At 43.7% G+C, this 15,211-nt stretch overlaps 1 protein-coding gene across 1 annotated transcript in view; it reads left to right on the top strand.

Annotated features, from left to right (window-relative positions):
• Nucleotides 1-9,705: 9,705 nt before the first annotated feature.
• LOC122540659 (uncharacterized) overlaps nt 9,706-15,211 on the top strand; it is a 102,323-nt gene continuing 96,817 nt past the window's right edge. The window contains exon 1 of the mRNA XM_043676683.2: nt 9,706-10,769. Coding sequence (XP_043532618.2) covers nt 10,410-10,769 — 360 coding nt within the window. The 5' untranslated portion in view covers nt 9,706-10,409. The remainder of the gene's footprint in view (nt 10,770-15,211) is intronic.

Here is a 15,211-nt window from a genome sequence, read left to right as displayed (position 1 = left end):
TTCATCCAGTTCGTATGTACCACAATGGCCTAGAGTTATAAGCAAATGAGCTCCTCTGTTGAAGAGTGGCCTACCTCTTTGAGAGCTACATGCAGTGGCATTCAGAATGAATTAAGGAAGTACACATTGAGGTCCACTTGAGGTGCTGTGGTTCTGGCGGCATGATGATCTCTGAAGCAGATGCCATCATCCTGCAGCTGGTGATTTCTACCTGGCATGGGCTGAGGATGTGATCAAGCAGTAATGCAACTCATGGAGCATCCTCAGTCTCCTTGGTTCCTCCGGGAATAGGAACCTTTGTGCAGCAGGACCAAATAAAAGAGGACACCATGAGAATGAGATAATGTAGCAGTATCTGGAAAAGACACAATGGGCACCTCCACGATGAGGGTGACTAGCACATGCAGGTTTACCTCACATTGAGGTGGATTAGCAGGCTGGTGTAACCCCTTGGATACCAACAAGTGTACACAAGATAGGAGTGCCTGTGTTCATAGACCAGAGCACTCAGTGGGTCACTGTGATGTTTTCTTACTGTCTCTAGCAATTATGCTCCTTCCTTTGCACAATATCTACATAACAAGGCTTTAAGGTATACATTTGGGACTCCGTTCACTGCAAGTGTGACAGGAAAAGTGGTGTGACATCGTAAGGGAGATGATAGGTTACTCTATGGACAGGACAAAGTAGAGTCAGAGTCATAGAGATGTACAGCATGGAAACAGACCCTTCGGTCCAACCCATCCATGCCGACCAGATATCCCAACCCAATCTAGTCCCAGCTGCCAGCACCCGGCCCATATCTCTCCAAACCTTTCCTATTCATATACCCATCCAGATACCTTTTAAATGTTGCAATTGTACTAGCCTCCACCACTTCTTTTGGCAAAGTATTTGGGTAGTTGCCTATCCTACGTTGAGTCTAGATTAGAGTGGTGCTGGAAAAGCACAGCAGGTCAGGCAGCATCTGAGGAGCAGGAAAATCGACGTTTCGGGCAAAAGCCTTTCATCAGGAATGTCACCTGAAACGTCGATTTTCCTGCTCCTCGAATGCTGCCTGACCTGTTGTGCTATTCCAGCACCACTCTAATCTAGACTCTGGTTTCCAGCATCTGCAGTCATTGTTTTTGCCTATCCTACGTTGATGATAAGTGTTAGGTAGCTCAGGCCAGGTCTTCAATGTTGGCCAAGTGTCTCAGATTCAATGTCATGCTATGTCCGTCACCCAACGTCAGAGACACTCTGATAAAATGCTCCTGAATCGAATGATCCCTTGCATTTTGATAAGTTTGTTGTGCTCTGTTCTAGTTCTATATGCAACCAGAGTATTTCAGTGTTCTGCATTTTCCACCCTAGCCTTCTCTTCTTGCTCACTTCCAGTTCTTCACCTAATAACCAATTTATTTCTAGGGTCTTACCATTCTCATGATCCCATCCCTCTTGTGGGCAGAGGTCAGGGGAATGGTGGTGGGGTGGTGAAGGGAGGGCACATTATGGAGAGCACAGTATAGACATCACCACAACGACTAAGATTGAAGGTTGCCAGCTGACTGGTCTCAGCACTAAAACCAAGTATTTTCAGAAACGCTATGGCCTGTTCGGTAGCGGTCATGATGAACAGGTATCATGGTTTATAGTTCCTGTTGTGGGGTCAGTAGTCATGTCTTCAAAAGATATCTCTCCTCATCCAGGACCCATCCATCAGCTTTGGAGGTTAAAGTGAAGATTTGTGGCACATGGAACTTTAAAAGGATAAAGGAGTCATGCAGCTATCAGGAAAATGAACATACGCACACGTATACACTAACACAGACTCACAAAACACACACGCACACAAACATAGACATACACACACCCAAACACACATACGCATACATGTGCACACACACAGCCACACTCACACATACAAGCATATACAGGCACACAAAAACACAAACATACATAGACACACACACACCAACACACACAGGATACACACATACGCACACGCACCCTCCAGCCTTTGTTGATAGAGAGAAAAGCCTTATGCTTGGCAGGGCTTTGGGTGCCTTGATGGTTGTAAGGATGCCTTGCTAATGTACCCTATCCTGAAGAAATCCACCGCGCTCTGTGTCAGAGCTGCCACCTCCATTGTGAAATAATGTGCAATTCTGGCAAAAAGGACATTGTTAGAATATAATGGCTGCATGTAAGATGCCATTAGAATAAGTTGGATGGGCTGGTTATGTGGCTATTGGAGTTTAGAGGATTGAGGGCTGACTCAATGCATATGAGATCCTAAATGATCTTCACAAAGTTGACATGAAAAGGATAGTTCCTTTTGTGGGTCACTCCAGGATTGGGAGCACTGTTCTAAAACAAGGAGTTGCTGTTTTTGGACCAAGATGGGCAATGCCACCTGGAGGGTCCGTCATGCATTGACCCCTGATTCTGGAAGTCACTGCTGCTCACGGACCTTAGAGGTCCACGCAGCGCCAGGTAAAATGAAAGGGAATGTAGAAGATGAGGAGAATTTTTTTTCTCATAGAAGGTTGTGTGGCTTCAGAACTCTTCCTCAGAAGGTGGTGGAAGTGGAGTTGTTAAATATTTTTAAGATGGAGGCAGATACATTCTTGATAAGCAAGATAATCAAAGATTATGAGGTGTAGATGCAAATGTGGAATTTGAAACAAACAGGTGATTTTATTGAATGGCAGAGCAGACCCAAAGGGCTGAATAGCCTACTCTCCTCTGATTTGTATGCCAGCAACTGATCATTTGGAGAAAGCAAAAAAATTGAAACCAACAGTGACTTTTACGTCTACAGGCAGGTAATAGCAATCAGTATCACAAGATTTCATGCCTTCAGCAATGAAATGATTCTTGCCTATTACAATTGGTTTGGAAAGTTGTACTGTTCTGTTTAGGAGACTTCTTCAAATAGCTCTAACTTCAGCAGTAAATCCAATGCTGAAGTATAGCCTCCATTGCCTTCTCTTTCCCCTCCTGTCTCCTCCTGCTGCTCAGAAATCCACCCTTCCTGTGGAGCGTGCTGTTGCTCATTGCCACTCGTCTCAAAATCTGAGGGTCATGTCCCCAATGGCTGCTGCATGGACAGTTGTGGACAAGTATGGACAGGTGTGGACAGGTGTGGACAGATATGGACTGGTATGGACAGGTGTGGACAGATATGGACTGGTATGGACAGGTGTGGACAGGCATGGAGAATTATGGACACATATAGACAGGTTTGGAAAGGTATGGACAGGTGACCATCCTATTGCCCTTGGCAGCCTTGCCTGCTGAGGTAAGGATGGTAGTTTCCTTCCCTAAAGGACATTCGTGAACCATCGAGAATGCATTCACGATCGTTGTTAGACTCCTAATTCCAGATATTCTTATTAAATTCAAATTGTATCATCTGTCATGGTGGGATTCAAACCTGGGTCCTCGGATATTATCTGGGTCTCTGGGTCGACAGTCCAGCAATAATACTATTAGGCCATCATGTCCCCATTTAAAGGGCTGTTGTAATTCTGCAATGACAAGTTCCTTACTTTGTATCTTTAATTGTTCTGCACCAAATAGCATGTGTAATCTGTGCACCCTGCAACTTGTCCAATAACCATCTTTCATCAGCTTTTTAAAAAATTAACCTGTTCAGACATGGTACTATGTGACACACCTCAGTGGCAGGTAGGATTTTAACTAGATTTTCTGGTTCCCTGGGGTAGGTTTTAATGAGCCTTAATGGACCTTTTAACAAATATAATTGCCCTTAATTGAGGAGCAGATGGCTTGCTGCCCTGGTAAATATTTTCTGCACCAGAACAGTGTCACAGAACTGAAATGTCAGCTGGTGCCAGTATCTCTTGGCTCCATCTGCCTCCCTTTCTCACCTCCATGTGGGCTGAATATTCAGCACCATTTCTACCCACCATCATTACTTCAATCACCATTATACTGTTGGTCTTACACTACTCCCTCAGCTGCCTTTTTTTTTAAACCTCTTGATTTAGGTAATCAAACATTCTCCTGGCTCGGCTGGTAACTTGTCAAGCAAAGATCAGTCAAAACTTGCTGCCCATTCCCTAACTCACACAGTGTCCAATGAACCAATCATTCCTTGAATGATCTCAGTGAGCTACATTCACACCCAGCCTTGCACCTTCACAATTAAAAAATAAATCTCCTTCCTATTTTCAAATCCCTCTACGTCGTTGGTGATCACTGTCAGTACTCTTCTTCCGCCTTCCCCCTCTCTCTGATTTATGCTCTTGCAGATCTCTGATTTGAATCACTTCATTATTGTTCGGTATGACTTTGGTTCTTTAAATGCTAAGCTATGAAATTCCATGCTTAAATCTTTTTAACTCTCTATTCTCCTTTAAGGTAATCCCTAATATCTTTGTTCAAGGTTAAAGCCAACTGTTCTAATATCCCGTTGTCCAATTCCAATGCACGTCTGTGGAGAACTTTTAGACATTAGATTAAAGCTATTATTAATTGCAAATTGATTTTTGTTGTTAACACATTAGAACATCTTCAAATATCTTAAGAGGCCTATTTTATGAAATTACGGCTGGAAAACTCCCTTTTTTTAAAGTGATTGGAAAGCTGGTTGGCTTTAGGAATGAGATATCTCTCAACCCGACCTGTGAGGACGTCTTTCAGATCATGTGCTAAGCAGGGTGACCCAGCGGGTTTGGTGGTTGGTCAGTTCTGAGGAGAGTGATTTCCCGCTCCACCTGGTCAGTCGGAGGCAGGCAGTTACTGTGTGACACTGTGCAACTTCAGCTTCCTGCCACACCCCCCATCCAGTACCTGGCTGTATAGCACAGCAAAAGACAAGGAGCTATCTGAAGCCAAGTGGCAATTTTTGAGCAGGGGGTCAAGAATCGGTGCTCGTGGTGAATGATTTCAGCATCCACACTCCTGACCTTCTCCAATCACCCCAAAATCTGGGTATATCTAGGCTCCCACCTTCAACCCAGTAGCACCTGCTCTATTGTAGTAGTTAGGAAGGTTTAGTTTTCTCGCCTGCTGATTAATGTGAACACTTAAGGGTCTTAGTCCACTGTAGACAGGGCAAGTTGCCATCAGACATTTCTCCAGGTGGCAGAAAAGGGGCAGTTATCTCCTAGGTGCCAATCTGTCTAATTATTTGCCAATCCCATCACCTTCCCCATCTCTTCTAGAGAAGTGAAAATCCAAGTTCACATCACGGGCAAGGAGACTTGTTTTAGTAGAGGTATATATCACAAATTAAGGTTTGTGTTCTTGGTGGCTTCAGGTTTACAGTCCTTAGTCATTCTGCAGTAAGAATATTGCTCAGTAAGTCTTGAGGGAAAAATGCTGACCAATCTACCTTTCCTTTCATAATCTCAAAATCTTTAGATTTAGCGTGAAGTGTATGACCTGAGTTAAATCAAACATATCCTAAAGATTAGTTTTATATAGGCCCTAAATGAAAAACTCATTTAAAACTTTGTTCAGTTAACAACTAATTTGCTGCTGCAACAGGCACTGAAATTGCTCCTGCCAATAGTCAAAGCAAAATATAAACAATGGGAGATTCTCATTGGGATTTCTGAAGAATACTGATATTGGACTTCAAACATTAACTCTGTTTCTCTCTCCACAGATGTTGCTGGATCAGCTGAGCTTTTCCACCACTGTTTCATATTTTAAGAATCCCAGTTGCTTCTGTTTTAGAGAAATTCTAAAGTGATCAACAGAAGGAATTTAATTTCACGTATATATGCACATAATAATATGAAGAAAGGTTCAATTTACCATCTTTTTTTGCGCACTGTTAAGAATTAAAAGATGTCATTACTATAACAGATTTGTAGCCATTTCAGAAATTTCAAATTACAAGTTGGCAAATCCCACGTATGCATTCAAGTACTCCATCTCCCTATGGTTTTATGAGCTAATACACATGTATTCATAAATCTTAAGACTACTTAGCTAGCAATATTTGCAATCTTCATCCAAGCAAAACTTAATTTGTCAAATAAGTCAAAATGAATAAAGGCCAAAGTTTATTTTGATTATATCTTTCCAGCTTATGGCAAATAAAAGGACGGAACAAACTCAGTGACGAATATTCTGAAAACAGAAATTTGATCCCTACAATGCAGGAGTATATTCTGCAACCTCACTTTAGAAATACTATTTTTAGATACTAATGTAATCTGTTGATACTAATATCAGCATTTCCCTGTTTTGAAAAAAAACAATGGAATAACAAAATACTGAATACAAAGTGGATCCAACAATCTTAAAAGTTTTTGAAAGAACAACTGCAAATAGAATTAATTCTTCTTTCATAATCTCTGTCACGGTGATAGATAGCATGAAAATAATTTGACACCAATTTAACAAGTTCCACAGTCTCTGTGAAGCCACCTGTGAGACACATGACTCAGTCAGAAGATGTGTTTAGTCAACACATCGATATTTTCAGAAACAAGCTCAAAGTTTTAAAAAGTAATCAACAATAATTTTCATTTATGTAATGTGTTTAACATAGGAAAACATTCTATTACATTTACAGAAATATACTCAGATAAAGAGCAGAAGGAGATATCAGGAGCTATGATTTACAGCTTGGTTAATTTTTTTCTTAATTCACCACATGGGACATGGACACCACTGGCTGGCCAATAATTATTGCCTGTCCCTAACTGTACTTGAACGGAATATCTTGCTAGGCTGTTTAAAGGGCAGTTGAGAGTCAGCCACATTGCTGTGGTTCTGGAGTCACATGTAGGCCAGACCAGGTAAGGATGGGAGTTGAATTCCCGAAAGAGCATTAGTGAACCAAATGGGTTTTTCCAACAATTGGCCATGGTCTCACAGTCACCAGTAGATTCTTAATTCTAGACTATTTTCTAATGATTAAATTCAAATTCTGACCTCTACCATGGTGGGATTATAACACAGATTCCCCAGAACATTAGCTGAGTTTCTGATTTAATAATCTAGTGTCAATATCACAAGGCTTTCACCTCTCCTCAGAGTGAGAGGTCTTAAAGAGGGTTTTAGAGAAGAACAGAGAAAAGAAAATGAGGAAGGGAATCCTGACGGATAATGTATGTGCAGACACCACAATTCAGGATTCTCCTGACTGGTATCTCAACATGTAGGGAGCAGTATTGACTTGAAACACACGATAAAGCACGCAACCTCAGTCGATAGAACAATGACTGTGAACAGTCTAATCTAGGCCAAGATTTTTGCAGTTCTGAAGAAGAGTCATTGGAGTCGAAACATTAGCTCAAGTTTCTCTCTCCAGATGCCACCAGACTCCAGCATTTTCTATTTTAATTCAGATCGTAAGTATCCACAGTAACATAGAATCCCTACAGTGTGGAAACAGGCCATTCAGCTCATACCAACTCTCCGAAGAACATCCCATCCAGAACCACCTTATCCTTATACCTTATCCCTATAACCCTGCATTTCCCATGGCTAATCCACCTAGCCTGCACATCCCCAGACACTGGGCAATTTACCTAACCCACACATTTTTGGACTGTAGGAGGAAACAGGAGCACAAGGAGGAAACCCACGCAGACACAAAGAGAATGGGCAGACTCCACACAGACAATCACCCAAACAACCTGGTTCCTTGGCATTGTCAGGCAGCGGTGCTAACCACGGAGCCACTGTACTTTGCTTTTATTATTGTTTCCTTACAGCTAGGTGAAAATATTGAGTGAAGAAAGTGCAAAATGCTGGAGTGGCTAAAAAAAGGATAAATAATGATGGTGCACCAGTGTTGGAACATCAATTCACCATGCCATAAAGTGGAACACAAACTTCATTCCAGATTCAGTCTCAAGTGTATATGGTCAACTGCTATTCAGAAACATGTGATTTTCTCATGGAGTGGGAGTGAGTTATTTTACACAACCTTTACACACCTTCTGATACTACATTCATGGTAGTTTAGCTAGAGGGCACGTACTGGAGCTCCATTTGATTTCGTAGCCCTGGCATTGATACACAAGAATAGAAAAAATTGAAAGTCATATCCATAACTGTTATCAAAAGCACCACTAACCCCAATGTTTTACATCTTCCTACTTTAAGCTGAAGATGAATCCCTTGAACTATCCAGGAATGGGGAGCATATGACAGCAGTTATTTTACTTAAAAACAGATCATTTGGCGCCAATTTAAACAGAAATGGGTGGAAATCTTCCTCGAGGCTGTAATGATCCAGTTTGAAGCACAGCCCAAGGGGGTACAGCAGTAGACTGCCTTTGCTTCAGGACATCTCTGCAATAAAAGATTAAACATCTCAAAATGGCTTAAGTCCTAGTCCGTCATTTTTAGTTAGTAACATTAATAACTGTAAAACCCACAACTTTGCAATTCACACTCTTATCGATGATGTCTGTAATGTAGTCTGCATTACAGGAAAGGAATTCTTAATACATTAAAAAAAATTTTAAACTGAATAGCTGAGGGATGGAGAAATAGCAGAGGTGCTCTCCTGAGGTTAGGATTAATAGACACTGAAGTAATAATTGAAGTAATAATGATGTGGTGTAATGATATTGTAAGTACCATCACAATAATTTCCCCTGGCTGGCAATTTAGAAAAATGCCAAATGTATAAAGTGGTGTTTGTAATTTCACGAATGATATAAATTAAATCTATCTGGACCATGCTCGCGGTGTTAATTCCTACAGTACACTATTGCCACGCTGTTTCCAAGTGTTCCCGTTCTATACTTTCTGCAAATGAATTATTCTTGGACGCGTTTTTGACAAAGCTAACAAAGCAGGTGTCAAAGCGTAAAACAATGTATAGCAAGTCGTTTCTTTGCAAATTAAATCAAAATGCGCTTCAAGAGCAGAGAGAGAGAAAGCCTTTCCACAATGTGTGGGTTTGCATATCCTTTGATACAGCCGTGTGCCTGCATGTTTCACGGCATCTTGAAAACGTAACCTGCGAGACAAAAGCATTCTCGCTCAAAACATATGCAGTTTGGCATTTTTCTTTGTTGATGCAAATTGTCGATTGTTACTTGGGCACTTCCATTAGCACATGATTTATCTGCTTTGCTGGATGTTGCGTTCAATTCCCACGACTCCAATGTTCATCCTGCATCTTGCAGCCAAGCAAGCTGTACTCTATAAATGCCATCAATTGCGGGGGTGGTGAAATAAATCGAGTCAGTCGATTGCAGTTGTCCAATTGACATTACCATCATGTAAGCAGCTGATCGAAGCAGTTCCCCTCCTTTTCCCCAGACAGTTATTACATTTTAGGCAAACCGTCAGAAACAATTTGACAGCCTCCCACTTCGTCACAAGTAAAGTTTTAATTTGCAAACAACAAAAAGAAAACAATTTTAAACAGAAATTGCCGGAGAAACTCAATAGGTCGGGTAGCACCTCTGTAAAGAATGCAGTGTTCATGTTTCGAATCCCCCGACCCCTTCTTTTTGGAAATGCTTCCCTTCTTTGTTCCAAATGTTATTTCTTGCAAAGACAGAAATTTGCAGGAGAAGCTCAATCGATCCGGCACCATCAAGCGGAGAGGGAAAGCAGAATTAATTATTCGAGTCCAGTGACCCTTCTCCAGAACGGCATCCTTCTTTGTTTCGGATTTTAGCTTTGCATTAACAGAAATTGCTGGAGAAGCTCAGCAAGTCCGGCAGCATCTGTGGAGAGGGAAAAGGCGAGAGTTCACCTTTCCAGCACAGCGAGCCCTTCATTTCGGAAGTGCATCCTATTTTAGTTTTACAAAAAAGAACCCCAGAAATTGCCGGAGAAGCTCAGCAGATCCAGCAGCATCTCTGGAGAGAGAGAGAGAGCGAAAGAAAGAAAGTGCGGTTCTCGTTTCGAGTCCTTTTCGGAAGTGCATCCTTCTTTGTCATACATTTTATTTGTAGCAAATTTTTTTTAAAAAAATAACAGAAATTGCTGGAGAGGCTCAGCAGATCCGGCAGCACCTCTGGCGGGAGGGGGAAAAAGCAGAGTTCACGTTTCGAGTCCAGCGAGCCCTTCTTTCCAGAACTGCACCCTGCTCTGCTTTTGAATTTTTTTTTTTTGTTTTGCAATAATGTGTTTTTGGACGATTTGATCTCTCATGGCCACCGTCATGTGTACAGCACCACGCGCAAGTTGAGACATTGCAGGAAGAAAAGTTTGGGCAGACCCCCGCTCGCTGGGCTTCCCTCTCTTGTCAGTCTGTCTCTGCCTGCGGGAAGTGGAGCTTTTTGCATTTGTGTGTGTGGGTGAGAGAGAGAGAGACAGCTCGTGGGCAGCACCGCCGCGCGCCCGGCCCGGCCCGTCCCGGGCTCAGATTCCAATTTGGAACGTTGGGTCGTCCAACGGCTCCCTAGCCCCAACGTTTCCCTCACGAGGGGGGCGTTCCATTCGACCCCCCCCATTGTTCCTCCGCCATGCTCGAGCCGCTCGCGCGCTGGCTGCAGGTGCTGCTGCTGCGGGGCAGCGAGTGGCTGCTCGGGGGCGGTCTCCCTGATCCCGGTCTCGGCGCTCCACCCGCGACCGCTGTCCGCCTGCTGCCGGGCTCCGCCACCGCCTCGGCCGTGCTGCTGCTCGTGGCTGCCGCCGCCGCCGCCGCCGCCGTTGTTGTTGTTTTCCTCCTCCAGGGTCGAGGCCACGCCGCCGCCGCCACCACCACCAGCCGGGCCCTGCCGCTTGAGGAGCGCTCGCTGCTGGAGGAAGCCGCGAGTCCTCCCTGGAAGAAGCCGAGGCAGCACGAAGAGGCGAGGAAGAGGAGGAGGAAGGAGAAAGCGAAGGTGAGGAGGGGGGAGGCAACCAAAATAAATAACAAAGAGCTAAAGGCCAGGCGTGGAGAGGAAATGTAGAGAACAATGTGCACCGCTGGTCATTTCCAAAGGAGCTTGTGTGAGTTCTGACTGGACACACTGATGGGGTTTTGGGGGGGGAGATGCTGTCTACACTCACCCATAACTCACAAATAAAACACACACAATACCAACTGTAGTACTGGGAATCTCTAATACCACAGAGCTTTCACCCCCTGGGCCTGAGGAGTGGACATCGCGAATAAACATAAACCAACATTGTAGAGGCGTTTGGGTGGCCATATGAAGAGGAAGGGTTTGGAGGGATATGGGCCGGGCGCTGGCAGATGGGACTAGATTGGGTTGGGATATCTGGTCGGCATGGACGGGTTGGGCCGAAGGGTCTGTTTCCGTACTGTACGTCTCTATGACCCTATAACGTACATCTCTATGACTCTATAACTGCTCACAGTAGGATATCCTTTAACAAAGAGAAGTTGCTGGAGAAGCTCAGCAGGCCTGGCATCATCAGCAGATTTCTCTCCACAGATGCTGCCAGACCTGCTGAGCCTCTCCAGCAATTCCTTGTTTTTGATTCTGATCTACTGCGTACTTTTGGTTTTTTATTAACGGGATATCCTATATTTATTTCCAAGAGGATGTCCAGTAATTGTCAAGTCCAGTGTATCGGAAAAATACGTGGTTTGTATCTCTTTGTTCATGCAAGAATGTCTTGACTGAACTGTGTGGACGTGTGTGTGGAATACATTTTTTACATATAGTTGAAATAGTGCCTTGTGAGGTATGTTCACAAATTCTGTCTTTCACGTCACCTGTGGGATTTATTCTGCAAATAAAATACCTGGACTACACCTCTTCCCATCCTGCCTCCTGTAAAAACATCATTCCTTATTCCCAATTCCTCCGCCTCCACTTTCCAGAGTGACCAATTCCACAATAGAAAATCCCAAATGGCTTCCTTCTTCAAAGACCGGAATTTCCCCCTCGTGGTCGACGATGCCCTTCAGCACATCTCCTCAACTTTCCGCACCTCCGCCTTTGAACCCCACCTCTCCAATCAAAACAAGGACAGAACTCCCTGGACCTCACCTTCCACCCCACCAACCTCAGTATACATCGCATCATCTTCCGCCACCTGCAAACAGACCCCACCATTAGGGATATATTTCCCTCCCCACCCCTGTCAACATTTTGGAGAGACCATGCCCTCCACAACACCCTTGTCAGATTCACACCCCCCTCCAGCCCTCACCCCACTCCTGGTACCGTCCCCTGCCACTGCAGGAATTCCAAAACCTGTGCCCACGCCTCCCTCCTCACTTCTGCCCAAGGCCCCAAGGGGTCATTCCACATCTGACAGAAATTTACCAATATTTCCACAAATGTCATCTATTATATCCATTGCGTCCGTGGTCTCCTGTACATCGGGAAAACAGGATGCTGACTTGCAGATTATCCCAGAGGTGTTCTCTGAAACACCCGCACCAACCAACCTGTGGCTGAACACTTCAACTCCAACTCCACCCAGGACAGGCAGGTCCTGGGCTTCCTTCATTGCCAAACCCTTACCACCTGATGCCTGGAGGAAGAACACCTCATCTTCTGCCTTGGGACCCTGCAACCACATGGGATTAATGTGGATTTCACCAGTTTCCTCATTTCCCCTTCCCCCTACCTTATCCCAGTCCCAAGTCTCCAACTTGGCACCACCCTCTTGACCTATATTTTGTCTTTCCCATCGATCTGCTCCACCCTCCTCTCTAGCCTATCACCTTCTCCCCAACCTTCATCTACCTATTGCATTCTCAGCTAGCTTCCCCCCCCCCATCCCCCCCCATTTATTTCTCAGCCTACCGGCTCACAAGCCTCATTCCTGATGAAGGGCTTACTCCCGAAACGTCGATTCACCTGCTCCTCAGATGCTGCCTGACCTGCTGTGCTCTTCCAGCAACACACTCTCTTGACTCTGATCTCCAGCACCTGCAGTCCTCACTTTTTCCTCGCAAATAAAATGTCTCTGCCTACAAGTATGGGTGTACCTAGGGAGGTACAGATCCTCAGTTTTTTTTATCATACCGTATTGGTGTTTATTATGAATGAATAAAAACAAAATTCTATAGATGCTGGAAATCTGAAACCGATGTAGAGAATGCTGGAGAAACCTGTTGTCTAGCAGAACCTTTGGAGAGAAAGAGTTAATGTTTTGAGTCCAGTATGACTTCTTCAGAACTCCTGAAGATATTCTGGAAAACATAGGTGTGAAATGTTAACTCCTGCTTCTGTCTCTAGAGATGCTACCAGAACTGCTGAGTTTTCTGTGTTACTTTCAGTATTGACCATGATCATGCAACTCAGCAGCCTTTAGCCATTTTTTAATTTAACCTATTTTTCTAATCAACCTGTTCAGAGATGTTATTCTGGATCTCTGGAGCAGGTAGGACTTGAACCTGGGACTCTTAGTCCTGACAGAAGGACAATACCACTATGCCACAAGAGGGCCGATAGCAGATCCCCTTCTCCAAAGGGGGCATTAATGAACTCCAGTGGGGGGTTTAAATGAGATCAATGATAGTTTTTCATGGTCTATGTGACAAGCTTCCAATCCTATATTCATTCATCAGATATAAGTCCCACCAGAGGTCCTGGTGTGATTCAAACCCCAATGGTGGTGGGTGAGGGAGGATCTGGATTACTAGCCTAGTGACATTACCACTGGGCCACTGCCATAATAATACATTTTCCACATGGGAAGAAGAGATTAATCACATTCAGGATGTCAGTGATCAGTGACATTTTCACTTTTCTTTTGACACTTTGATGGTCATTAATGACAGTTTACTTAAAATTTTAAAAGAGAAACTACATTTTCATTCTGGCAGGTGCCAAAAGAGATCAGGATCTGTAGGAATAGTTTACCCTAGAGTGCTGGCTCAAGTTGCTGCTGAGGCTAAATGTCAGTGCTAATTTTACCGGCGCTATATATCTACCAAGTAAGTAATTGTAAATTCTCATTCCAAGCCCAACATTGCAGTGTGTGAGATTGTGGTAGTTCACTGCATACAACTACGGATCAGACAGGCAGGAAGGCTAAGATACATTTCATGATGTTATGCTCTTCTTGAAGTCGTGTGGTTAAGTGTGAGAAGAGTTCTCATTCATCTTAGTGTACAAGGGAGAAGTTTTCAGAAAACCATTGTAGAAATACAAAAATGGAAGCCAATAACAACAGCAAATTAATCTATATAAAAAGCAGATTCCTGTGTCTAAGCATATATGAATGTTAGGATTTGTATTTACTGCTAGTGTACTACAAGATAGAAAGAAACTTGCTCCAAAATTCATCTAAAGCCCTCTAAAAATTATCTGTTGGCAATGTAAGTAAATGTTCTAAAAAGCACGTGTGCACAGAATACATGTCATACTATCTTGGGCTATAGATAGCAAGATGAAGCAAGTTGAAACATCGAATGTTTATGATATAGAAAAAGGCCATTTGGTCCATTGTGTTTATGCCAGCTGAAAAATGAATTATTAAGCCTAATCCCACTGTCTAACATTTTGTCCATATCCCTACAGGTTATGGCAATTCAGAATTATACCCAGAAACTATTTAAATGAGTTTAGGAGTTTTAACTCTCACTACCATTTTAGGCAGTGAGTTCTAGACCCTTATTGTCTAATGGTTGAAAAATGATTTTCTCATCTCCCGTGGAGTGCTTCTACTAATCTGTTTAAATCTGTGCTCCCAAGTTATTGCTCAGGCCCTTCCCTTCCTTTTTCAGGTCTCCTGCAATTAATTGCACCTCAATCAACTCTCCCTTCAGCCAGCTTTGCTCTCAGGAGAATAACCCTAGTTTATCAAATCTTTCCTCAGGGTTGGAACATTGGGTCAGTGGTTAGCCTCACAGTGCGAGGCACCCAAGATTGATTCCACCCTTGGGCGACTGTGTGGAGTTTGCATGTTCTACCTGTGTCTACATGTGTTTCCTCCGGGTGCTTCGGTTTCATGCCACAGCCTAAAGAAGTACAGGTTAGGTGGATTGGCAATGCTAAATTGCCCATATTGTCGAGGGATGTGCAGGCTAGGTGGATTAGTTGTGGGAAATGCAGGTTTACAGGGATGAGGTAGAGAGATGGTGGGATGCTCTTCAGAGGGTTCGTGTGGACTTGATGGGCCAAATGGCCTGCTTCCATATGTAGAGATTCTTTGATTCTAGTTGCATTTTTCCAGTCCTGGCAATGACCTTGCATTCCGATCATTTAATCTGAACTATCAACCATCCTTTCTCAGCCAGCATTCCGACTCCCCCCTTCCCATTGCGTAAATTCTACTCCCTCCACAGTTCATGTCAGCTCTGATGAAGAGTCATCCAGACTCGAAACGTTAGCTTGCTTTCTCTCCATGGACGCTG

Source organism: Chiloscyllium plagiosum, unplaced genomic scaffold (genome assembly GCF_037043375.1).
Source record: "Chiloscyllium plagiosum isolate Xiang-an unplaced genomic scaffold, Cpla_swu_hap1 HiC_scaffold_3, whole genome shotgun sequence".
NCBI lineage: Eukaryota > Metazoa > Chordata > Chondrichthyes > Orectolobiformes > Hemiscylliidae > Chiloscyllium > Chiloscyllium plagiosum.
The sequence above is the reverse complement of the archived record's forward strand: the minus strand, read 5'-3'. Positions and strand labels throughout refer to the sequence as shown.